Source organism: Polyodon spathula, chromosome 51 (assembly GCF_017654505.1).
Source record: "Polyodon spathula isolate WHYD16114869_AA chromosome 51, ASM1765450v1, whole genome shotgun sequence".
NCBI classification, from domain to species: domain Eukaryota; kingdom Metazoa; phylum Chordata; class Actinopteri; order Acipenseriformes; family Polyodontidae; genus Polyodon; species Polyodon spathula.
The window spans coordinates 1,875,430-1,902,572 of NC_054584.1; the positions used below are offsets into that span (position 1 = coordinate 1,875,430).

Below are 27,143 nucleotides of genomic sequence, written 5' to 3' on the forward strand. Positions count from 1 at the left end.
GTAACCCCAGAGTCACACAGAGAGCCTGTAACCCCAGAGTCACACAGAGAGCCTGTAACCCCAGAGTCACACAGAGAGCCTGTAACCCCAGAGTCACACAGAGAGCCTGTAACCCCAGAGTCACACAGAGAGCCTGTAACCCCAGAGTCACACAGAGAGCCTGTAACCCCAGAGTCACACAGAGAGCCTGTAACCCCAGAGTCACACAGAGAGCCTGTAACCCCAGAGTCACACAGAGAGCCTGTAACCCCAGAGTCACACAGAGAGCCTGTAACCCCAGAGTCACACAGAGAGCCTGTAACCCCAGAGTCACACAGAGAGCCTGTAACCCCAGAGTCACACAGAGAGCCTGTAACCCCAGAGTCACACAGAGAGTCACACAGAGAGCCTGTAACCCCAGAGTCACACAGAGAGCCTGTAACCCCAGAGTCACACAGAGAGCCTGTAACCCCAGAGTCACACAGAGAGCCTGTAACCCCAGAGTAACCCCAGAGTCACACAGAGAGCCTGTAACCCCAGAGTCACACAGAGAGCCTGTAACCCCAGAGTCACACAGAGAGCCTGTAACCCCAGAGTCACACAGAGAGCCTGTAACCCCAGAGTCACACAGAGAGCCTGTAACCCCAGAGTCACACAGAGAGCCTGTAACCCCAGAGTCACACAGAGAGCCTGTAACCCCAGAGTCACACAGAGAGCCTGTAACCCCAGAGTCACACAGAGAGCCTGTAACCCCAGAGTCACACAGAGAGCCTGTAACCCCAGAGTCACACAGAGAGCCTGTAACCCCAGAGTCACACAGAGAGCCTGTAACCCCAGAGTCACACAGACAGCCTGTAACCCCAGAGTCACACAGAGAGCCTGTAACCCCAGAGTCACACAGACAGCCTATAACTACAGATTCATACACAGCCTATAGCCACAAATACATACACAGCCTACAGGCGCAGGTTCGGTTGCAACCAAATATGCAATCACAAGTGGACGAGTGGTTTTCCAGGCACACGCACACACACAATATCTGAGTAACTGCAATAAGAGCCGCTGTAGCCAAGCTGAAACTCACCCGAGCACATCCGACGAGATTGAGCGAGAAGAGGTGGGGGTTCACTGCAATGAAGTCTCCATAGAACTCCTGGGGTGAAGAAGCAGAAGGCGGTTTGAGCAGCGGGTCTCTGCACTGTGCATTGTGACTGTGTGGTTACAGCCCCAGGACAGGGCTCCTTACCTGCACCTCTGCCACCACCTCCTGTTCATCGGCCTCGGCCAGCGCCTTCACCTCGCTCTTACTGATCACATTGCTGAAGTCTGAGACAGGAGACAGGCACTTCGATCAGCCGCACATCACCACACACTTCCACAGACCCAACTGTTGTGCATTTCAAATCACTACACAGACCTCGCGAGCAGGGTCGGGGGTCAAGTCCTGTTTTTCAATTCTGATTCCACTTCAGTTCAATATTAAACTCAATTACCCAATTCCAAATCCCATTCTCATATAACGAATTCCAACACGTCACTGATCAAAATGATCAATTACACGCATTCTGTTAAAATGAGCGCCTCACAACAATTGAATTCACTGTTTGCGAGTCAATTAAACTGGCTTCAAACGAAAGCAGTTGAACAATCACAACAACTATTACGTCTCTAAAATTTCAATTCAAATTGCGACCCTGAATAGTGCAGTTTTGAAAGAAGCACATGTTAACGAGCATGGATTTGAATTTGAAAGCATGACATCCGGCCCTGCTCCGGTTTGAAGACTGTTTGCTTGCCTTGCAGGAAATCTGTTCCTGCTTCACTTCCTGGGAAGTGCGCTGGGAGAGCCCAAGCAGGATTCTCTGGAGCACCTTGTTAGCACATTCACCTGCCTGTGGTTATCTTGGGATTATCCTTGAACAGAAGTGCTCGATGCAATGGTGCTTTCCTGATGCTTTACCCAATTAAGTACCAAATCTTTGAAAAACAGCAGATTTATGCAATTTGATACTTTCTAAAGCAACATTTCTTCACAGATTTTGAGGACAGGCAAGTTAGAATTTCACGCCAGCGATGAAGCTCAGCACATGAACAGTGTAGCATTATCATCACTGAGGGGAGGAAAAGACACCAAGAAATGTTTCATTTTTACACTTCAGCTTATATTATAGTGAGGCATCATACAAGCACCTGAGGGCTGTACCTGCAGAATTAACAGTTACATTTAGACTTAACTTTTGCCGTTAACAAAATTCGAGTAAGTTCTATAAATAGTTAAGGACAGATGACAGGTAGGCCTGGATGATGCTAGTTATTGCTCCAAAAATTACAAAGTAGCCGGTCCTCAAACAAGGACAGTGGCACTTAATGGGTTAAAATGCTCTATATAATTTTTTTTTTTTTTTTAAATCCAGCTGTGGTTTAACCCAGATTTAAAAGGGCTTGGCCGGCTTTCTCACAGACAAACTAAGAGACTGCAAAGCAGCAGAGGAAATACATTCTGCCTGTGCAGTAAATAAATAAATATATAAATAACAATATAAAAGTGAATACTCACAGATGAAGTAAACGCTGTATTTCGGTCTGCGGAGCTCCTGGATCAAGTATTCAACATTATCCTGAAAAACACAGGAGTACGCAGAGGGCGGACAAAACAACAGAAACTGTCAGTATGATGTAGGACAGGGTTAGAAACTCACACTAGCCCTGCTGCTGCACCCAGTCCTGGAGTCCAGAACCCCCCTCAATGAAGTCTATTATTATTAATATTGCAATGATCAGGAGCCGGGAGTTTGAGCAGGGTTAGAAACTCACACTAGCCCTGCTGCTGCTGCTGCTGCACCCAGTCCTGGAGTCCAGAACCCCCCTCAATGAAGTCTATTATTATTAATATTGCAATGATCAGGAGCCAGGAGTTTGAGCAGGGTTAGAAACTCACACTAGCCCTGCTGCTGCACCCAGTCCTGGGGTTCAGAACTCCCCTCAATGAAGTCTGTTATTATTAATATTGAAATGATCAGGAGCTGCTGCAGCCAGTCCTGGGGGTCCTTTAAATGATTTAGTAGCCCAGTGTTTGAGCAACTCCTGGTTCCCGTTGAGATCATTAATATGTCTAAATAGAGTGAGTTCTGAAACCCAGGACTGGGTGCAGCAGCAGCGCTGGAGTGAGTTTAACCCTGGTGTAGGGCTACCAAAAGTATTCTGTACCCCCCCTTGAAGGTGTTAATCATTACTGGGACTATTATGAATAAAAGTATTTTAAGTAAGACACCTCCATTTTATAATGTAGTCAGTGGGAATGTCACTCAACATCGCAGTGTACCTAGATCACGCTCCCTCCTGCAGCCCGTTTCCTGCTTCCCCAGCACGCCCCGCCCCTCCTCATGTCAGGCTGGGCACCAGCACTGTCGCAGGAGGGAGTGTGATCTGGATACACTGCGATCCTCGCATTCTCTTTCTCCTGCAGAAACAAGGACAAGTTGAGAAGTGTACCCCCAATCCACCAGCTAATTTAGGAGCCATGATGAGTGAATAGAACATATGAAAGCAACGAAGGTATCGAGGTTAATGAGTAATGCTGCGAGGTGGACAGCAGGTGCTCCGGAGCACTGCAATGCACAGACGCCCCACCTTGGTCGGTCGTAGGAAGCAGATCGCTTTGAGGTGCTTCATGTTTTCTCTGCTCTGGGAGTCAATGCGCTCGAAGAGGTACACCTCCTTCTGCAGAATCTCGGACTGCGTGTACACCATGCTCACTATGCTGGTCTGCACAGAGAGGAAACAGAAATAACAGCATTGTCAATCCGAGTTTCGCGGTTAACAAAATGAGAGTCAGTTATCGTAACATTACAGTGAAAGAGAAAATTGAAAACAACAGGTGGATGGCAGTTAAACACGTTTCAATAACCGGCTTTTGTATGCGTGAGCACTTATGCCGAGGGCACACAAAGCCACTCTGTGGCTTGAAACTTGGTTTCAGAAGAATAGGTTTCAGTCCATTCACTGCACAGCACACCAGGGGAGACTTGAGGTTTAATTCAGCAAAGTTGCCTCAAACTAGGTCTCCTGGAACCGGCTTTCAAACCACTGTTTCCGATTCTGATTTTGAGAGGTATGTTTGTTTTCTCGGCCGTTTCAAAACCGATTGGGTCAACCGATCGGGGCAATCAGACAATTTTTTGCGCTCAAATAACTAAAGAACGGCCGCGAGTTTAAATACACCCTTTGTAAGGCTGGTAGAACTTGTTAACGAGGAGGGCCTTTCTGTGGAACCAACAAAATCGATCAAGTAATTACCAAGATATTTGGGCTTTTCTTGGTTAGTTTTTTTCATAACAATGAAAATACGCCTGCGCACTTCACCAGTCAAATGTCAGAAGGCTCGGTCGCTCATTGAGTCTCTTGTTAAGTTATATCTGAGCCGAGTGTGTAAGTGCGGGCTGGAGACCAGCTGTGCGGTACCTCTCTATTACAAACCAAGGGATGCATTTAAAAATAACAACTACTACTAACCTGTAATAAAAAAACATTCGACTTATCAATTGTTTATCCTAATGCAAGCAGAAATACAAAGCTGAACAACGTACAGCAGCAACGCGCGTTTATTATGTTTTATTTGGGGGGGGCTTAGTCAAAAAGTAAAGTCGTTTACTTACTGCGTTGTTTGAGAGGACATTACTCTGCGCTTTGCTGTTGTGGTCTAGACTATAGACAGACACACGAGAAGGCAATGTAAACAAGGCTGAACTGTTGTTGCATGGGCCAGTGGAATTTATTTAGGGTTAAATAAAACCTATTTCATTGATTAACGATGCATCGGAGTCCTTAATAAATACGCACGCTTGCACAAGCTACGTATATACATTTACACAATCTCAGACTCACTGTCAGCAAATTAAAAATCCAGTGTTGTGTGAAAAAAGACTTGCAAGTCCACTCATTTCAGAACCGCATTCAACAACAGCTCGTCTTATTGAAATCAGCAATTTCAGTGGCAGTTTTCATATTTCAAAACACAAAGTGCAGTACTAGGTAAGCATTTCTTGTTCTGTTCAAAATCCTGGGTACAGTTTCCTACAGTTACAATCCCAACTTAAAGTTGAGCGCTATGCTGGCATTCTGGGATTCTTGAAACGTGTGTTTTTGTGACAACTGTAAGAGTTAAGAAGCACTGGGTAAGGGCTTCTGGTATAAGATAAATCCCAGAAATAAGATCCCAGAAATTTTCCATACGCACAAAAAGCTTATTTCTCTCAAATTTTGTTCACAGATTTCTTTACATCCCTGTTAGTGAGCATTTCTCCTTTGCCAAGATAATCCATCCACCTGACAGGTGTGGCATATCAAGAAGCTGATTAAACAGCATGATCATTACACAGGTGCACCTTGTGCTGGGGACAATAAAAGGCCACTCTAAAATGTGCAGTTTTGTCACACAACACAATGCCACAGATGTCTCAAGTTTTGAGGGAGCGTGCAATTGGCATGCTGACTGCAGGAATGTCCACCAGAGCTGTTGCCAGAGAATTGAATGTTCATTTCTCTACCATAAGCCGCCTCCAACGTCGTTTTAGAGAATTTGGCAGTACGTCCAACCGGCCTCACAACCACAGACCACATGCAACCGCGCCAGCCCAGGACCTCCACATCCAGCTTCTTCACCTGCGGGATCATCCGAGACCAGCCATTCAGACAGCTGATGAAACTGTGGGTTTGCACAACCGAAGAATTTCTGCACAAACTGTCAGAAACCGTCTCAGGGAAGCTCATCTGCGTGTTCGTCGCCCTCACCAGGGTCTTGACCTGACTGCAGTTCGGCGTCATAACCAACTTCAGTGGGCAAATGCTCCCCTTCGATGGCCGCTGGCACGCTGGAGAAGTGTGCTCTTCACGGATGAATCCTGGTTTCAACTGTACCAGGCAGATGGCAGACAGCATGTATGGCGTCGTGTGGCCGAGCGGTTTGCTGATGACAACGTTGTGAACAGACTGCCCCATGGTGACGGTGGGGTTATGGTATGGGCAGGCATAAGCTACAGACAACAAACATAATTGCATTTTATCAATGGCAATTTGAATGCATAGAGATACCGTGACGAGATCCTGAAGCCCATTGTCGTGCCATTCATCCACTGCCATCACCTCATGTTTCAGCATGATAATACACGACCCCATGTCACAAGGATCTGTACACAATTCCTGGAAGCTGAAAATGTCCCAGCTCTTCCATGGCCTGCATACTCACCAGACATGTCACCCATTGAGCATGTTTGGGATGCTCTGGATCGACGTGTACGACAGGGTGTTCCAGTTCCCGCCAATATCCAGCAACTTCGCACAGCCGTTGAAGAGGAGTGGGACAACATTCCACAGGCCACAATCAACAGCCTGATCAACTCTATGCGAAGGAGATGTGTCGCGCTGCATGAGGCAAATGGTCACACCAGATACTGACTGGTTTTCTGATCCACGCCCCTACTTTTTTTTTTTTTTTTAAGGTATCTGTGACCGACAGATGCACATCTGTATTCCCAGTCATGTGAAATCCATGGATTAGGGCCGAATTAATTTATTTCAATTGACCGATTTCCTTATATGAACTCTAACTCAGTAAAATCTTTTAAATTGTTGCATGTTGCGTTTATATTTTTGTTCAGTGTATATATAACAGATTACTGTGCTGTGCAGGTTATTTGCTATCCAGATATTTGCTCTCCAGTAATAATATTATGTGTGTGTCTGCAGTAGGCCTGATTGCACTTGGAGACAATTCAATATAATATTTCAATTATACAGGAGTATGCAAAATAAAAAACCTGTTCAGAACACGTGGCTGTAAAATAGGTGCATCATTAAACATGAAAAGAAAACGTTTATGGTCCAGCTTGTCTTCCATTCTACTTCTACCATTATTTACACTGTGTACTGTTTTGCGTGCTAACTTTATTTCCTGGTATGTGTGGTTTAGTTCATCTACATACAAAGCTTAACATGACCAGTGGAACAGCCCAATCAATTCTATATTTTTATACTAATATTGCACATCAATTTTTCCAGCAGTTATTTGATGCATTTGCAAAGTATTCTTCCTGTCAGCTTTTTGTTTTATTATTATTATTATTATTATTATTATTATTATTATTATTATTATTATTATTATTATTATTATTATTCTTCCACATCATTGCACAGCCCCCTCCCATATATAAGTAAACAGACAATTCAAATCCACTGTCTGTTGATGAGAAGTCTCTGTATAAGTGTATAATACATTTCAAATGTGATCACACTTGGAAATGTTTGCTTTCATAATAGAGGATGTTGCAAATACTAAGATGGGTTGCAAACTTAATACTTACACAGAGAAACCTACAATGGAAAAAAAATGATGTACTTTCCATTGCATATGAATACAGATATTTGAACTCAGCATTCCAGTAAAAAAAAACAAGTGACAGTAAGAGCTGACAAAGCCGAAAATGATGGGAATTTGTCAGGTTAGATGCCCCTGCGCTGTTCCTTCTTCACCCTGCTCTGACAAGGCTTTCCAGCACACCCTGCTGATCTGCTGCAGGAGGGGGGTTCACTGCAGACAGCACAGGCAGTCACCACCGCAGGGCAGGGCAGGGGGTCGCGGAGGATTCAAAAGCTCTCGGAAACAGCCCAATACAGCAGCTATCCTTTGCAAGCCACTGTCCTAATTATTCCAGTGAAACTGTGTACTGTTCATTATGAACAACATTACACAACTATGTGTAATTTCCAATGCAAAGATGATCATTCTGTGGCAACCTACACACACGTTCAAGGGGTGTCCATTTCTACTAAACCAACCACTGTAAACATGAATCTGTTCAGTTAAAAATCAACAAAACAAACCCCATGATTGACACCATTTCATGTCCTTTCAATGATCTCATTACTATGCCACACATACAGCACGTTTATTTTCCAGCATGTTAAACACGAGTATGGCTTTTGACAACAAAAATAAATAGAAACAGCTGAAAGGGTTAAAAACAAATGTTTGCATACATGAAAAAGTTCACAAGAAATACATCGTCTCACTTCAGCTGTGTTCATATTCCAATTGTTCGGATTATCTTTTACAATTCACACGGCAATGCTTTTAGTCACAAAGAACAGTGCTCTTTCTTCACTTCTAAAGCAGTGGTTCCCAGCCCTGGTCCTGGGGACCCCTTGTGTCTGCTGGCTTTTGTTCCCAGTTCTCAGTTACTTAAATGACACTTAACACTCAATGAACAATTTGGTCAATCACATTTTTAAACCATTCTTCAACTTATAACAAGTTGGAGATTTCAAGTTCTATTCGATTTCATACATAACTTGAAATCTCCATCTCTTTCAAATCATTGAGCAGCTTTGATTAAGCCAATTGTTGGTTTGAGGGTTCAATAAAGAAACTGAACTGGGGGGGAGTGACAGCAGGCACAGGGGGGTCCCCAGGTCCAGGCTTGAGAGCCACTCTTCTAAGGCATATCAGGCAGTTTCCGAGAGCTTTTGAATCCTCCGCGACCCCCTGCCCTGCCCTGCCCTGCCCTGCGGTGGTGACTGCCTGTGCTGTCTGCAGTGAACCCCCCTCCTGCAGCAGATCAGCAGGGTGTGCTGGAAAGCCTTGTCAGAGCAGGGTGAAGAAGGAACAGCGCAGGGGCATCTAACCTGACAACTTCCCATCTCTTTCAGATTTGTCAGCTCTTAAAACGTAGTGGGTTTTTTTTTTTTTTAAAACCCTATACCGATGCACCAGATTGCGCCGTGGAGAATGCAAGCTGCGTATGGTCTCCAGACCCCTGCGTTAATTCACAGCAATGCAACGCGATCACCGAGGCTCACCGTCTCTTTATCTATCACCAGGACCTTCATCCCCGGCCCGCTGCTTTCGATCATTTTCGACACGTACTGCTTCACCGCCTGCGTGACGTTCATTTTGTTTTCACGTCTTAAAACCCAATAAAAGGTTCCCTTAACAGCTCGATCACTACAACAGATATGGACTTAGAAGCAGGCCCGCTGTTGACAGCAAGAAGAGGTCAGCTGCGCGTCACTCCTCCCCCGCAGGAGCGTCCCACACTCCGCGCAGCTCCCGAGGTGTGCTGGGATCTGTAGTCCCACGCGTTGCCAGGCTCTGCACGCCGTGCAAAGCACAGCCCGATATATTCTAATACAGTCCTGGGTGCAAAGTGCATGCACTTTTAATGAACTTTTCTTTCCAGAGGTGAAAGTTAGCCGGTAAGGTCCGGTACTGCACCGGTAAAAACAATCGTTGGCGGTACGGCACTACCGGGAAAAAACATTTTGTCAAAGTCATTTTATATTTCAGCTTATCAAAATGTTTGTCTTTTCTTTGTGTCTTAAATGCTTTCCCCGCCTCAGTCTTGTTGGTTACTATTGTATAGATGCGTGCGAGTACAAACCCGCGTCGTGTGCTCAGCCAGATAATAATAGCAGAGTAATTAGGCTCTGTCAGCACCATTCAAACATAAAATAACCAATCTTATGAGTATTTGTATAATCATTCTGATTATGTGCTTATCAATTGTAATACTAATAGATGACCTATTTATAAATCTGGCTTTTTCTACATTTAACATGTTTTGAGACGACAATATAAAGACAGTAATGAGTTATCATCTAATAAATAGACCCGCTGTTTAGCTGTTATTGTGTATTATATACTGTTATTTTAACGGGTTTGCAGGATACAGCGCCAGTGGTGAAGAGAGCAAAGAAAGTCCTAGTTTTTCACTTTGCAAATCTGTAACCCTAATTACACGGACAGTGCGAGAAACTAAAAGCTCTCATAGAAATTTGGTCGGACACCAAAATCTAAGCAGAACAACTGAACAAAACGTTTGTTTTTCCTATTAAGTGTGGTTGTAACTGTTATTATTATTCTGTATAGTTAAGGTCCAACATTAATCATCCAGAATATGTTTTTGTTAATTCAATTGTTATTAATTTCAATATTAAATAGAATGCAACAAAATCAAATTAAATATTATATCCGGTTGCGTTCATATTGGCCGCTTTACTTGAGCACGTTGCAATGCACAGCAATGTGGAGCTGGTGTAACTCTAGTGTAACTGTGAAGATAGTAACGGGGTTTGTAATGAATGGCAGTGTATGTAATGTAAGGGATTAATATCGATGAATCCAGTCCATATCTAGGCTAACACGTGTACTCTTCCGCGGCATTGTGTCGTATGCGAGTGTAAAGTTCGTATTGCACTATTTCTAATGCTTCAGTAATTGCAGTTTCTGTATCTCCTGCAGTGCTTCAGCGGCGCTTGTTGAAAATGTCATTTGTAATGTCTTACTGCACTGCAGACAGCGGCTGAGTAAACATCGTACTCCTCCTTTTACAAAAACACACGCTCTCTGATTTACTCCAAGCGTGTGATGTTGCGCTGTTCTTGTGTGTTGAATCAGACGCTGGGAGTATGCAGAATGTAAACCTGTGCTGTTTGAATACAGCAGCCACTGCAGATTGTAAAGTACTGTAACACTGAGACCGGTTCTACTGGACAGCTTTAACACACGCGTTACCTGCAGTTTCTGATATCAGCCGCTAGAGGGGGCGCTCTTCACATATTCCACTCGCTTTTCCTAAAACGCGTCTGGGTTCAGAAAAGTTGTTAATCTTGTCAGTTTGTTGCGGCTGAGGAAAATGACGCATGCGCCGTTGATTTTGTTATTTATTATTTATTTTGTTATCTCTTTGTTCAGCAGCATACAAATCAGTTTCCAGGGGTTATAGTGAAAGGACAAAACGAAAGGTAAACTGTTGCAGTAAGTGAAGGAGATGAGTGTGAATAAAAGTAGAATTACATGGCCTGTTCATCTTATTTTAACTCTGATTTTCTCTCCAATTTGAAGTGTCTAATTATGTTCCCTCACCGCAGCGATTCCCCACACAGCTCAGGAGAGCTGAAGGTTCAGCAGGGGTCCTCTGATCCCACGACCGAGTCAGCTTCCTCTTCCAAACCCTGGAACTCCAGAGCAGATGCCAGCAGCCTCTGAAGGACAAAGGCCAGTCCTACAGGTGTCGGCTCTGAGCTCACAGGGCACGTGGCCAGCAGGGTTCGCTGTAGCTGAAACAGTCCCTACCCGGTTTGCCACCTCGTGTCCTGGCAGTATGAAGTCGTCAGTCTTCGCTGCGGATTCCGAAGGGAGCAGCGCGTTGGCTCTGGCGCTCCTGTGGGTTAGGGTGGCAAAACCAGCAGGGACTGTTTAGCCTTATCGTTCTACCATGGACCCTGCTGGCCAGGCGCCTCGGGAGAGCAGACACCTGCAGGGCCTGCCTCTAGAGGTCGGCAGCTCACTGCCATCTGCTCTTGAGTTGCTGGGTGTGGAAGAGGAAGCTAGCTCGGTCAGGGGATCGGAGCACACCCGCTGAACTTTCAGTTCTCCTGAGCAGCTGTGCAGGGGAATCACAGCGATGAGGGGAAGCAAAATGATGGGACATTCCAAATTGGGGAGAAAATGGGGGGTAAAATAAATGGGCACATTAAGTTTATAAATAAAATAAAATATATAGGGTTTAATTTAAGACTGGAGTAAACGCAGCTCTTCAATTCTAGTTGCCTAGTGCCATCTAGTGAACACGAGTCAAGGAAAAGCGCCTTCCTGTTTGTATCTAGAGTGCTGTGCACTAGAGGGCGCTGGTGCTCACTAATATAAAGACTGGCTGGTCTGCCCATATTGTCAAGAGGTAACACTCAGATTGATTGCAGATCATAAAAAGGTGATTATCGATTATATAACGTATAAGATAAGAAATATAAGAAATTAGACTAAGACTGTATGTGCAGCTCAAAAGTTTTGCATCACCTAGAATTTTAGGATTGAGCCAAAATAAAAAAAAAGAAAACTATATGAACATAATTTAGATCTTTTAGCTTCATGTAATCAAAGAAAACTACAAAATGATGTCGCGAAAGTCTACCGGAAGCCATAATAGTAATACAGGACAATATTACATGTCAGATTTTGAAATGTCACATTTTTCAATTTGTCAGTTCTTCATTAAGTATATGGAAAACTACAAGTGGCATGCAATTCAATATGTTAGTGTAACATTATTCAGCAGGTTTCATTGCAGAATGAGTTCATTCTGCAGGGTGATGCTAATGGTTTGGCCCTGGCTGTAGAGTCAGTGGCGAGCTGTTTCTTATTCGTCAGTAGTTCCTGTTGGTCGCTGTGAGACGGTGCTGTGTTCCTTCCCATGGCGCTGCTTTCACTGCTGTGCTGTGAGCAGATTCCTCTCCAGGGCTAGGTTCTGCTGTTAGTTCTCTTCCAGTCCCACCAGTCTGGCGCTCAGCTCCCACAGCTGCCGGGCCACCCGGTCATCCTGCCCCTCGGGAGCCGGCTCCTTCAGGGAGCAGTCACTGCAATCACACCACATCCAGTGAGAGAGGGGAGGAGAGGGGAGGGGAGGGGAGGGGAGGTGGGGGGGAGGGGGGGGGAGGAGGAGAGGAGAGGGGAGGAGAGGAGAGAGGAGGGAGGAGAGGAGGAGAGAGGGAGGGAGGGAGGAGAGGAGGGGGAGAGGGAGGAGAGAAGGGTAAGGGGAGAGAGAGGAGAGGGTAGGGGAGAGAAAAGGGGAGGGGATAAGGGAGAGGGAGAAGGAGAGAATCCATATTATATTGTGAGTGACAGAACCCTGTCAGCCCTACCTGAAATACAGCCCACTGCTTCTCTCCAGTCCTTCAGACACGGCACAGTAGATGCTGGTCTGTGCTCCCTGGACTGGTGTTTTCATGAGGCACAGAGAGGGGGCGCTCACGATCATCTTCAGCAGGGGATACCCACCCAGCACGTGACGCCCCAGCTCCGTGCGGATCACCCCGGGGTGCAGGGAGTATGACGTCACTCCAGTGCCTGCAACACGAAGCCCATCAATCCCACTACGGATCAATCTTGTTATTGCAGTGTGAGATGCAGTGGGTTTGAGTAGCTCAGTGGTTACAGTGCTGGGCTGCAGTATGGAAGGGAGTTGGTTTGAGTAGCTCAGTGGTTAGAGTGCTGGGCTGCAGTGTGGAAGGCAGTGTGGTAGCTCAGTGGTAATGCTTGTTCTGTGAGATTTTGTATTGCTGTATCTGATTTGAACATGCAGGAAAATATCGCGAAATGTAGAAACCGATGTATAACTGTATAACAGAGTGTGTTTGCACTGTGATAGAGCCGGAGCTCGCGTGTGTTGGAGAGAAGCCGTGTGAGCATGCGAGAGCGAGTGGAACGCTCTGTCCACCCAAGCAGAGCATCCTGTCATCAGCACATTGCAGGGTAAATAGGAGAAGTGTGGCAAGAACTCGCTGATACAATGGAAAGAATGGTTCTGAGGAAACGACACAATGTAACCAATGAGGTCATGCATGCAATTAAAGTTGTGTGTCAAGGATCAGGGGGTGATGTCACCCAAGGTTAGAGCTGCCACTTCTCAGGGCTCTGAAGTTGGTTGTTAGCTGGTATATAAGGAAAAAAGTACCTGAGCATCTGGGAATTACTAGGGGACCAATCCAGAGGACAAGAAGCTATACAAGAAGAGAGCCGCTATACATGAAGGAGTCACTGATCACACTAGTTCTGTGACTACTAGTTGACTACTATAATCTGTATAAGAATAGATTTGCTCTAATTGCTTGCTGTTATATCACTATGCAATAATGGAATGAGTGTTATTAAACAAACTATCATTGATATACTGTAATCAACGCTCTGTCTTTACTCTTCACTATTAAATCATATAAGGCTCAGGATTAAGTTCTACTGTAAATACCCCAATTCTCTTCACACATTCCTTGCCTTGCTTGCTAACTATTCCAGTCAACAAGGATGTGACGCTTCCCTTTGAAAGGGCAGGAGCGGGCTGGAGTCTCTTCTCACCCTGCAGCCTGCGTGCCAGCTCTCTGGAGAACAGCAGCACGGCCAGCTTGCTCTGCCGATAGCTCTCCAGGGGGCTGTACTCGCTGTGCTCAAAGAAGATGTCATCGAAGTGCACTCTTCCTGCAGGAGAATAAACACAGGCTCGTCCCAGTGACCGGAGCAGGGTACTCCTAATTTCAGAGCAATTGCCTTTAAGAAGCATTTATTAAATAAATCCATTCATTAACATGTTGATTTTAAAACAAGAAAAGCTGTCCTTCCCTCGCCTTTACAATTGAGCCTCACTCAATGGCAATGGCATGGTGAATGATTTAAAAGCCGACTGGAAGCGGACTCTTACTGCCGTCTAACCATTCACCTGGAGAGCCAGCTCTGCAGCAGAGAGGCGAGTGCATCAGCATTAGGAACTCATCAGCTGCTAGGAGGAGATCCATTACATCCAAACATCTTGAATGTAGCTATGGCCCTGGCTTAATGAAAACAGTGTGGTCTATACACAGTACAATATACATCTATCAGTCCACAGTGACTGCATACTAGGGCTGTCCACTCCCAGTCCTGGAGGGCCATTCACTCCACTTCAGGCAACATGAGATCTTGAACCACTTCTGTATAGAGAAGGTTGAGGAGTGTGATGAAAGTGAGGCTAGGGGGGCGGGACTTACCCCCCTTGTGGGCGATGCTGGACACATTGACCACACGGCTGGGGGCGGAGCTCTTCAGCTTGTCCAGCAGCAGATTGGTCAGCAGGAAATGGCCCAGGTGATTGACGCCGAGCTGCATCTCAAAGCCATCCTCAGTCAGCCACTTGGGGCACATCATGACACCTGGGAAAGAGAAGCTGCACAGGTCACAGAGCGCCACCCAGGGATTCCAGCGCCAGGGTACCGCATAGAGATTTTAAACTTGTGATAATCCTATTCTCTTATCCCAGCAGTGACCGTTTCATTGAAACAGCTCCTGGATGAAGGGATAGTGAAGGAGCCCCAGATACCCTCGGAGACTGGCTTTCACTGGGCTTTCCTCCACTGGGAATGTTTATTCACACCACTGTCTACTACAAACCAAGCGATTCTCATTGTATCTGCAGTGTGACTCCTCACCCCACAGGCTGGACTCCATCAACACCACTGTCTACTACAAACCAAGCGATTCTCATTGTATCTGCAGTGTGACTCCTCACCCTATTCACAATGTTTAACACTCAAGATGTATTTGCAGCGATGATCAAGACTTCATCACTGAAGCTGAATCCCACACTTGTGATAGAAACAGAAATGGTTCTGTATCTAATAACAGTAAATACAGACCTGTCCACTCTCCCTTATTTCCGGGACTCTCCAGAGTTTTGGACATTTCTCCCGGACAACTCCCAGGACAGATTTTCTCCTGTATTTTGTTAAAAATTACACTGGTAAACCCCTTTATGTCAGCAAACCTTTACTTTCTGCAAATCATGTAGGGTCTATGGATAATGCAATCCCTTCCTGTACATGCAGGGTTTAGGACCCAGAGGAGCCCCTGGCAGGCATGTATTCAGAGCATGGCTTTGCATGCAATAAGCCCTCCCATCAAATAAATAAATAAATAAATAAATACAAAATATACTGGTTATATATACTGGTGCATTTAAATTGGTTTGATTTACACAACCTACTCAACACTTTGAAGAGGCAAGAGAATTTTTATTGTGAAACAACAGTTAATGAAAAAAAAAAAAAAACTGAAATGTGTTGGTTAGATAAGTATCCCCCCCCCCCCCCCCCCCCCCCCCCCCGAGTCAATACTTGTTAGATCCACCTTTGGCAGCAATTACAGCTGTGAGTCTCTACCAGGTTTGCACATCTGGATCGTGCAATATTCATCCATTCTTCTTGGCAAAATTGTTCAGGCTCTGTCAAGTTGGATGGGGATCGTTGGTGGACAGCAATCTTCAATTCTTGCCACAGATTCTCAATCAGATTCAAGTCCAGGCTTTGACTGGGCCACTCTAGGACATGCGCTTTTTTATTTTTAAGCCACTCCAGTGTCACTTTGGCTGTGTGCTTGGGATCATTGTCCTGCTGAAAGGTGAATCTCTGTCCCAGTCTTAGGTCTTTTGCAGACTGAAGTACGTGCCTTTTTGCAAATTCCAAGTGGGATTTTACATGAGCTTTTTACAACCAGATTTGTGGAGTACCTCAGCTATTGTTGACACGTGGACAGTTTCTCCCATCTCAGCCATGAAACGCTGTAGCTCTTTCAGAGTTGTCATTGGCCTCTTGGTGGCTTCTCTGACCAATGCCCTTCTTACCCGGCTGCTCAGTTTGGGAGGACGGCCTGCTCTAAGCAGATTCTGGGTGGTGCCGTATACCTTCCACTTCTTAATGATCGACTTGACTGTGCTCCAAGGGGATATTCAATGCCTTTGAAATCTTTTTATACCCCTCCCCTGATCTGCGCCTTTCCATAGCTTATCCCAGAGTTGTTTTGCAAGCTCCTTGGTCTTCATGGTATTATCTTTGCTCAGCTCATCCTCAGCTTATTTAAGAGTGTCATAGCAAAGGGGGTGAATACTTATCTAATGAAGACTTTCCAGGTTTCTATTTTTAATTGATTTGTTTTTTCACCCCCCCCCCCCCCCCCCCCCCACTGACCGGGATGACCGCCAATTCATTCGAATGGCACTCAGCAACCGTAGGATGACACCAAGTGACCTACAAAATGGCAAACGGCAGCTGGGGTGAAGTGCACGGCGAGGACGGTTTGAAACAGGCTCCTAGGGGCAGGGCTGAAGTTGTGCAAAGCTAGAAAAAAGACCTTCATCAATGAGAAGCAAAGAAGAGGCAGGCTGAGGTTTGCAAAAGACCATAAGGATTGGACCGTAGAGGACTGGAGTAAGGTCATCTTCTCTGATGAGTCCAATTTTCAGCTTTGCCCAACACTTGGTCGTCTATTGGTTAGACGGAGACCTGGAGAGGCCTACAAGCCATAGTGTCTCGCACCCACTGTGAAATGTGGTGGAGGATCGGTGATGATCTGGGGGTGCTTCAGCAAGGCTGGAATCGGGCAGCTTTGTCTTTGTGAAGGGTGCATGAATCAAGCCAAGTACAAGGTTGTCCTGGAAGAAAACTTGCTTCCTTCTGCTCTGACAATGTTCCCCAACTCTGAGGATTGGTTTTTCCAGCAGGACAATGCTCCATGCCACACAGCCAGGTCAATCAAGGTGTGGATGGAGGACCACCAGATCAAGACCCTGTCATGGCCAGCCCAATCTCCAGACCTGAACCCCATTGAAAACCTCTGGAATGTGATCAAGAGGCAGATGGATGGTCACAAGCTATCAAACAAAGCCGAGCTGCTTGAATTTTTGCGCCAGGAGTGGCATAAAGTCACCCAACATCAATGTGAAAGACTGGTGGAGAGCATGCCAAGATGCATGAAAGCTGTGCTTGACAATCAGGGTTATTCCACCAAATATTGATTTCTGAACTCTTCCTAAGTTAAAACATTAGTATTGTGTTGTTTAAAAATGAATCTGAACTTATTTTCTTTGCATTATTCGAGGTCTGACAACACTGCATCTTTTTTGTTATTTTGACCAGTTGTTATTTTCTCCAAATAAATGATCTAAATGACAATATTTTTATTTGGAATTTGGGAGAAATGTTGTCAGTAGTTTATAGAATAAAACAAAAATGTTCATTTTACCCAAACACATACCTATAAATAGTAAAACCAGAGAAACTGATAATTTTGCAGTGGTCTCTTAATTTTTTCCAGAGCTGTATATATATATATATATATATATATATATATATATATATATATATATATATATATATATATATATATATATATATATATATATATATATATATATATATATATATATATATATATATATATATATATATATATATATATATACATATATATATGTGTGTGTGTGTGTGTGTGTGGGCAAATATTAATGCAAATTTCAATGCAAATATTAACGAACATTTCAAACTTCTTGCACAACAACACATTCTCACATAATCCTGAGCAGCACTGGAAAAGGACACACTTTCAGTAAACTGCAGGACTGATTTTAACAGTGGGACACGGGAGCAAGAATGATGTTTGCGGATTGCAAGAGATCACAAAAACACTCAAAAGCCAGCGATGTTCAGAAAACCAGCTCTTCAATAACATCTGTCATCGCCAAAGAAAAACAGACATCAAGAGAGTTACACATGCAGAGACCTTTACATGCTGTGACTAGTTCAGCAAATCTATAGACATGTTCCCAGACACACATTGCAAAGCATTCTGCAGGAAAGAATAAAAGTTCATTACATTGCTTTAGAAATTCAGATTGATTGGTAACATGTGTTTGTCCAGCAATAGTGAGTTCAATTAAAATAGAAGAGTGTTGACAATGACATGTTACTGATCTGTCCATTGTGATGCATTGCAATGCCACGCTATTGTGGATTTGAGTTTTTTTTATGATGGACTTACTGAATTTGCAGGGTTTTTTGTTGTTATAAAATAGATGCCACAGCTCGTCCTTTGATGGCGAGGTCAGTGTGCAGTACCAGACTCAGCCTTTAGGGTAGTGATGTGATAAAAGTAACGCCACTGTGTATAATTTACTGTCCTGCAAAATCAAACACAGTGGAGCGGTTCACAAAGTACAGGCTGCTGCCAAATCAACTACAACCACACCACAAGAAGAACCACAGGGGCTGAGAGAGCATGTGATTGGGAATCATGGCATTGGTGTGTTTCTGTCTGATATGTTTCCTTTTAAAAGCAATTCGAAAGAGCAGCATATCACAGTCTATCAAGTAATCCAGTGGAATAGTTGCATGCCTTTGTCTTATGTGGGTATTCACTTCAAGTCGGGCCACTAACATTTCAGTTTACAAAAGCTCCCTTATTTTGAAAACTCAGTGTTGACAGTCGTAAACAACATGCAGATGAGAAATTCCTCTGGTCCTCACTTATCACCCTACCACAGAGAAATATAGAACATCGTGCAAAAAAACTAACAGCTTACAGACAGCACCTATTGACAAGACTCTCCTGCTCATATCATACAGAAGAGAGACGCTCCTAAGAGTATCTGCAGTGCACAGTGAGATCCGAACTCCTAAAAGGCACACTTCTATGCAACAGACCCCGATGCACTATTTGTAAAAACATGAACACCGAACAGAGATCAGAGGCGCTGAATCACCATTCACCCTTTCACATGCACCTCTAAAGGAATAGAGGTGCATGTGTTATACAATGACATTAGAAATGTGTGTAGCAAAGGAGAAGCCATACTAATGGGGGATTTCAACTTCCCCCAAATAAAATGGGAAAACCCGGTGGGTAGCGCGAAGGATGAAATAGAAATGGTGGAAATGACAAATGACTGCTTCCTAACACAATTTGTGAAGGCACCCACTAGAGGGGAGGCATGCCTTGATTTAGTCTTTTCAAATAACGAAGATAGAATAACTAAAACAGAGGTCAGAGAACCACTGGCAAACTCAGACCACAACATGGTCTCATTTGAAGTGTTTTTTAAATCCCCAAAAGTAAAGACTAAAGCTAAGGTTTACAATTTTAGAAAAGCAAACTATGAAGGCATGAAACAGAGACTAACAGAAGTAGATTGGAGTAAAATAGAGAAAACACCCACAGAAGAAGGATGGTTGTTCTTCAAAAATGTAGTACTAGAGGCGCAAAACAATTATATCCCTAAAGTAGACAAATCTAAATGTAAAACTAAATTGCCAAAATGGTTTAATAGATCAATTAAAAAAAATATTCAGCGAAAAAAGGCACTTTACAGAGCATTAAAAAAGGACCAAAAAGAAAGTACGCAGAAAGAGTACACAGAACTGCAAACGCAAGTCAAAAAGGAAGTTAGAAAGGCCAAGAGAGAAATAGAAATGAACATTGCTAAGGGAGCTAAAACCAATTCCAAAATGTTTTTCCAATATTACAACAGCAAGAGAACATTCAAAGAGGAGATTAAATGTTTAAGAGATACAAATGGCAAAATCGTAGAGGAAGAAAAAAAAATAGCAAATATGTTAAATGATTACTTTTCACAAGTTTTTACAAAGGAAGATACTGACAACATGCCCCACATGTCATCCAGTTCCTATCCAGTTTTAAATAACTTTAGCATAACTGAGGCAGAAGTGTTAAAGGGACTAGGAGCTCTTAAAATAAACAAATCCCCTGGGCCGGATGAGATCCTCCCAGTAGTACTCAAAGAAATGAAAGAAGTAATTTACAAACCGCTAACCAAGATCATGCAGCAGTCTCTTGACACAGGGGTGGTACCGACAGACTGGAAAATTGCAAACGTAATACCGATCCACAAAAAGGGAAACAAAACTGAACCAGGTAACTACAGACCAGTAAGCCTGACTTCTATTATATGCAAACTTATGGAAACTATAATAAGATCCAAAATGGAAAATTACCTTTATGGTAACAGGGTACTGGGAGACAGTCAACATGGTTTTAGGAAAGGGAGATCGTGCCTAACTAACTTGCTTGATTTTTTTGAGGATGCAACATCGATAATGGATAATTGCAAAGCATATGACATGGTTTATTTAGATTTCCAGAAAGCTTTTGACAAAGTCCCGCACAAAAGATTAATTCTCAAACTGAACGCAGTTGGGATTCAAGGAAACACATGTACATGGATTAGGGAGTGGTTAACATGTAGAAAACAGAAAGTACTGATTAGAGGAAAAACCTCAGAATGGAGTGTGGTAACCAGCGGTGTACCACAGGGATCAGTATTAGGTCCTCTGCTATTCCTAATCTACATTAATGATTTAGATTCTGGTATAGTAAGCAAACTTGTTAAATTTGCAGACGACACAAAAGTAGGAGGAGTGGCAAACACTGTTGCAGCAGCAAAGGTCATTCAAAATGATCTAGACAAGATTCAGAACTGGGCAGACACATGGCAAATGACATTTAATAGAGAAAAGTGTAAGGTACTGCACGCAGGAAATAAAAATGTACATTATAAATATCATATGGGAGATATTGAAATTGGAGAAGGAATCTATGAAAAAGACCTAGGAGTTTTTGTTGACTCAGAAATGTCTTCATCTAGGCAATGTGGGGAAGCTATAAAAAAGGCTAACAAGATGCTCGGATACATTGTGAAAAGTGTTGAATTTAAATCAAGGGAAGTAATGTTAAAACTGTACAATGCACTAGTAAGACCTCATCTTGAATATTGTGTTCAGTTCTGGTCACCTCGCTATAAAAAAGATATTGCTGCTCTAGAAAGAGTGCAAAGAAGAGCGACCAGAATTATTCCGGGCTTAAAAGGCATGTCATATGCAGACAGGCTAAAAGAATTGAATCTGTTCAGTCTTGAACAAAGAAGACTACGTGGCGACCTAATTCAAGCATTCAAAATTCTAAAAGGTATTGACAGTGTCGACCCAAGGGACTTTTTCAGCCTGAAAAAAGAAACAAGGACCAGGGGTCACAAATGGAGTTTAGAAAAAGGGGCATTCAGAACAGAAAATAGGAGACACTTTTTTACACAGAGAATTGTGAGGGTCTGGAATCAACTCCCCAGTAATGTTGTTGAAGCTGACACCCTGGGATCCTTCAAGAAGCTGCTTGATGAGATTTTGGGATCAATAAGCTACTAACAACCAAACGAGCAAGATGGGCCGAATGGCCTCCTCTCGTTTGTAAACTTTCTTATGTTCTTATGTTCTAATAGTGTGTGGCATTATCTGCAAGAAATGCAACACACCGTAATAGACGTTCTTTACGTTGTGTGACATGAGACCCCTTTGATTTTCCACGAAACAACACCTTGTTAATGTTCGTAAGCTTTAGTTGTGGACTCGGACTGTAAGTTGTCACTATTAGTATGACGACTGACCGTCTGACACCTACCTAAAAGACCGGCGCTATATTATATATATATATATATATATATATATATATATATATATATATATATATATATATATATATATATATATGGCTGGTGCCACAGCTGCCAGGCAGGGACTTTCCCCGGATCCCTGGGCTGGGGGAATTCCCCCCCACAGCTGTCAGGCAGGGAATTTCCCAGATCTCTGGGCTGGGGAGTTTCCCGGATCCCTGGGCTGGGGAGTTTCCCGGATCCCTGGGCTGGGGAGTTTCCCAGATCCCTGGGCTGGGGAGTTTCCCGGATCTCTGGGCTGGGGAGTTTCCCCACAGCTGCCAGGCAGGGACTTTCCCGGCTGGTGAAGTGTCCGCTCTGGATTGGCTGAAGCGGGCACTGCCTTCTTCCGGCTCCCCTATAAAAGGGGCTGGGATCTGGACATCGGGGTTAGCCTGGAGAAAAAGGGACTGAGACCTGGAGATTGTTTAAACTTGTTATTTTGGTCGGTGTTTTGTATGCGAAATAAAGCCAAATGTTGTACTTTGAGAAGCTCTGTTTTGTTTCCTTCTATGACATATATATATATATATATATATATATATATATATATATATATATATATATATATATATATATATATATATATATATATATATATATATATATATATATATATATATATATATATATATATATATATATATATATATATACACACACACATATATAGCTCACGAGTGGCACATCCAGTAAAGGCACTATAGCCTGGCGGTCGCTGACTCGGGTCCAAGCTATTCCACTGCCGACCGTGGGAGTTCCCACGAGGTGGCGCACAATTGGTCGAGCATCGCCCAGGTGGGGAGGGAGTAGGTCGGTCAGGGTGTCCTCGGCTCACCGCGCACCAGCGACCCCTGTAGACAGTCTGGGCGCCTGCGGGCCTGCCTGTAAGCTACCCAGAGCTGTAGCTCCAAGCTGGTTGCATGGTGAGCCCAGGGGTATGACAATTCATCACCAGCAACAATTCATCACGGAGGTACATTATCATATCACAGCTGTTTAATACGCTACAGGTGAAAACGGCCGGCGCTTGTCGGTACTTCGAAATTTCTGCGCTTCTAGTGTTAAAATAAAGGTTTGAAAAGCAAACTTGTTATTTTTGTTTTGTTTTTTTGCTTGTTTGTTTGTTAGTTGGGTGGTCATGAACTGGTAAAAATTAGTACTTTATTTATGTAATTTGTAAGTGAATACGTACTGTATCTGTTATTTATGATTTATTATAGCTTTGTTGCTTTTAGCACAGTTTTCATGATATATTGTGGCCTTAATCTGTGAGTTATTGTCCGTGCTGAATTGTTGGTGAGGAAAAGTGCGTGACAAACTGAGGGGCTCCCGGAGAGTGAAAAGCAGGGGGCTGACGGCACACGTTTCGGGGTCTGTCCTCATCCCTCCTGAGTCAGCAGGGGGTAGCAGGGGTGAGCTGGGTTGAAATAAAAAAATAATTGGATATTTGAAGCTGGGTGGAAAATAAGAAAAATAATTGGCGATCGCAAATTTATAAAAAAATGTATATAATAATAATAATAATAATTAGGGGTAATCAGGACATGCAAATGTAATCATTACAAGCCAATCAAATCTCGTAGAAGTCAGCAACATTGACAGCGTTTTCAAAGTCACAGCAACTGCAGGCATGTTTCACGCTGTTTGGGGCTCATCAGTGCATTGTAACTCAGACTAGTGAAAGCTGTAATTGGCTTACTCTCCAGAGCTCTTCACTAGTCAGAGTGGCATTTGTTAATGTACTTTTGTAGGGGGTGAGCTGTGCCCTGCCAGGGGCAGCGTGTACCTGCGTTGTTGATGAGGATGTCCAGCCTCTCCTCTCTCTCGTTGAACTCCCTGCTGAACTGGCGCACGGAGCTGAGTGAGGCCAGATCCAGCCGCCGTGCCTCCACGTTGCCGTTCCCCGTGGTCCTGCGGATGTCTGCCGCTGCCTGCTCTGCCTTGGCGAGATCGCGGCATGCAATCACCACACGGGCACCTAGCATCGGAACACAACAAACACACAATCACCACGCGGGCATCGAGCATGAGAGCACAACAAACACACAACGCAGGCATGCTTTAAACTTCTGACTCACCCTGCGCACAAACCCGACTGTGCCTTTACCAGATGAGACCCTCGGGGACCCCTGCACTCCCCTGACTGTGTGACTCACCCTGCACACAACACGACTGTGCCTTTACCAGGGGGAGACCCTTTGACACCCCCTCCGTGTGCAGCATTGCCCTGCGAGTGCAGTACCTCTCCCAGCCAGGTCGCGCGCTGTCTCCTTGCCAATACCGGTGTTCGCGCCGGTGATCAACACAGTCTTCCCATCAAGCCTTGCTTTGCTCCTGCACACCCCGCCCGCGATCCACCTGCGCAGCAGAAGCAGACCTGAAACAAGAGGCCCACGTCAGACAGGAGAGCGGCAGCATGGACAGAGCGCCACACCCGCCTCACCTCCACCACTCTGCAAGGGGGACAAACTCAGGCTCAAATTCATACTACAAGAGGATTCTTTTAAGGGGCAGGTTTTTTGTGCATATTTAAGTGGATCATTTTGTTTTTCTGTGTAGTCTACGAGGATGTGAATTGTAATAAACTACAAGGCCTCAGGAATTATTTATTTTAGAACAGAAAGCATAATTTGAAGCTGCTTACCCTCGACAAATAAACAAAAGAATGAATGAATGAATGAATGAATGAATGAATGAATGAATGAAACACTAACTGACACTTACTTATTGTAGTGACTGCACCTGCTGCTCCGTACTTTGCCAATGGGCCAGTGCTCAAATCCTCCACTTTCATTGCTGTGCTGAGAGAATTCTGGACTCTGACTGTGTTAGCTTGGTCCTCAGCAGGCTTGTGTCTCACTGTGTTAAGCTGGTCCTCAGCAGGCTTGCGCCTCACTGTGTTAAAGGCAATGTCTCCTCTTTCTGCTGAGGAGTTTAAGTGCTAAGAATAGCAGTAAGCTTAATAAACCAGATTAAGTGCCTGTTAAAAGCTTAAGCAGCAGATGAAGTGCAGCAGCGTGGCACGGTTCCCCTTGCTCGTGTGCTGTCATTCTCCAGGGTTTCTAGTGCAGTGAGCCATTCTGTTTTGCTGAGAAGTGACTTGACTGAGTTCAAAGGGTGCTTGACAGCTCCGGCTGCCTGCCACAGGCACTGTATAGATCAGTGGTTCTCAAACTGGGGCCGCAGAATGTATCCTGGAGGAGGGTTTTTCTTTTAATTACAGCGCACATCTTAACCTATATATATATCAACTTGAAGCAAGTCTTCCTGCTGACGCCTCCTGGCATGACCAAGTTTCTAGCTGGCGCGGTGCATCTGATTGTTTAAGCTTGCATATTATCGGGCGTGGCGTGCATGTTAGTAAGCACCGGACACTATTCTGTAAACTGAGATTTGCGCTGTTTAAGTTTGCTCTTATTACAGTGGATCAGAGGCTGGTTCATGGAGAGGAAAAAAACCCAACAGCAGTGAGACACAGAGGCATGCTGGATTATTTTACCGGTATATGCACATGTGTGTGAAGGCAGGGTTGTGGTGAGCACCACAGGCACAGATCAGCCAACGTGTATTTATATTAGTAAGCTCCAGCTCCACCTAGTGCACAGCTATTGTATAATCAGCAGCATAGAATGACTTCCAAAGACCACTAGATGGCGCTGTCTTTAATTGGCCTATATAGCAGATATCTATGGCAGGCAACAAGCTGACGAGCCGCTCCTGAACTCAACATACTTACTAAAATAAAAGGGTTGGTCATTCCTACAGAAGGGATGTCAATTTGAGGTCCCTTGTGAGATGGCTAGATCAATAGAAGCATACATTTCAAGAGTTTCAATCTAGTTTTAGTGGTACAGGGTATAGTTACATTTGCCCATTAAACTAGATGCACATTTCCATCCGCACCATGAAACTAGGGTTGCTGTATCTTGCTCTTAATTGTTCTGTAATTCTTGATATTTATTTTTGTATACAGCTGTAAGTGGCTCTGGGTAAGAGTAAGTACATAATGCAAGCACCCGTTTATGGTGGTTGTTTTTAATTTTGTCAGAAGATGTTATTTTTGTATTTCGAGTCTTTTAATGCATGTGCCAGTGCTTTAAATATGTAATATAATAAATAATAATAATAATAATAATAATAATAATAATAATAAATAAAAATAATATAATAATATACATTTCAAAACCATTAGTCGTGTTCATAAGTTGCTACAGACCTTAACATTCTGTTAAAACAATATGCAGATTTAAACTCGTGCAATCTACATTATTTTCACATTTTTACCCTCATTTAAACAGATGAATAGAATATATAATAGTTGTGTTAAATGAGATGTATATGCATGCTGCCTGTGTGGAGTGTATACCAAGGACTCAGCACTGGATATGTTGACTATAGCTAGATAGTATAGTTTGGAGATACAGTAATGTTCCTAGTGCTGTATACCTATTCCCTCTCTATAGGAATGTTACAGTGTAAAGCAACGTTAATATGTACAGTTACCCTGGCGCTAATGGTAGACAATATCAGCTGTGAGAATTATTGTAATTGTTCAAGAGCATAGTGTCATTATTAATGCATGAAATGCGCAACAAAAAAGGAAACATATACAGAATATTGTCTTAGGGAATAAAAACCAGTATGCCACAAATAGAGAAAAAGTAATTATAATTATGTGAAATGAAAAATAAATACATAGTCAGATTTCGGCAGATCTTTAGTTAGTGTCCCCCGTCGTCCCCTTGATTTGACTTCTGTTTAAATAACGTTCGATTCAATACACTGAGAGCACATTGCACAATACAGTTATTATCAGTAGAATAAGTAAAATAAACAAACTATAAACACCTTTGTTGTTACCACCCAAGACATGCAGGGCGATGGGTAGAACAGGGAAGAGAAATTGCACCAAAAGCATATATTAACTAGCTAACACAGCGATCGGCAAAAACAACAAACAAAAATAATGCTCAGAGTTATCAGTGTGATATTAATATAGCCCCATACCTTTAAAACCTATTGCACTTAAAATAAACATCCCGTGAGAATAATATAAAAAGTTATATTGACACCTTTCAAAGCGAGATCTCCAGCCACACAAGGGGAAATATCGGGACCGGCCGTTTGGGGAAATATCGGGACTTTCTTCCTATGCGTCGGGACGCGTGATATTTGCTAGGAAATCGTGACTGTCGCGACCATATAGAAACCGTTGGCATGTATGATTCATCTGCTGAATTGTGAATAAAATGTTATTAAAAAGAACTTGAAGGGCCAAACTCAATACACATTGTAAACGGTTAGATGTGCGTGTCC

General features: G+C 43.6%; 2 protein-coding genes across 2 annotated transcripts in view; both read right to left on the reverse strand.

The window, feature by feature from the left end:
- Positions 1-9,066, reverse strand: part of vps45 (vacuolar protein sorting 45 homolog) — a 34,987-nt gene extending 25,921 nt beyond the window's left edge. The window contains exons 1-5 of the mRNA XM_041239051.1: positions 8,833-9,066; positions 3,610-3,744; positions 2,537-2,597; positions 1,226-1,305; positions 1,064-1,132 (exon numbers count right to left, since the gene is read on the reverse strand). Coding sequence (XP_041094985.1) covers positions 1,064-1,132; positions 1,226-1,305; positions 2,537-2,597; positions 3,610-3,744; positions 8,833-8,925 — 438 coding nt within the window. The 5' untranslated portion in view covers positions 8,926-9,066. The remainder of the gene's footprint in view (positions 1-1,063; positions 1,133-1,225; positions 1,306-2,536; positions 2,598-3,609; positions 3,745-8,832) is intronic.
- Positions 9,067-12,058: 2,992 nt separating this feature from the next.
- zgc:153441 (retinol-DH_like_SDR_c domain-containing protein) lies at positions 12,059-23,812 on the reverse strand. Its single transcript, XM_041239052.1, has 5 exons — positions 23,614-23,812; positions 14,548-14,709; positions 13,883-14,002; positions 12,673-12,877; positions 12,059-12,387 (listed from the first exon to the last, which is right to left on the reverse strand). Exons 1-5 carry the CDS (start codon positions 23,810-23,812, stop codon positions 12,285-12,287), a joined length of 789 nt encoding a protein of 262 aa, XP_041094986.1. The 3' UTR covers positions 12,059-12,284.
- Positions 23,813-27,143: the final 3,331 nt, after the last annotated feature.

Bases quoted from the DNA above. Each gene is read 5' to 3' on its own strand.
- zgc:153441 (XM_041239052.1), bottom strand. From the start codon at position 23,812: ATGCTAGGTGCCCGTGTGGTGATTGCATGCCGCGATCTCGCCAAGGCA. The intron at 14,003-14,547 runs GTAAGTCCCGCC...ATTCTCCTGCAG, and splicing joins CAGCATCGCCCACAAGGGGG to GAAGAGTGCACTTCGATGAC. The intron at 12,878-13,882 runs GTGAGAAGAGAC...TTCGTGTTGCAG, and splicing joins GCTGGCACGCAGGCTGCAGG to GCACTGGAGTGACGTCATAC.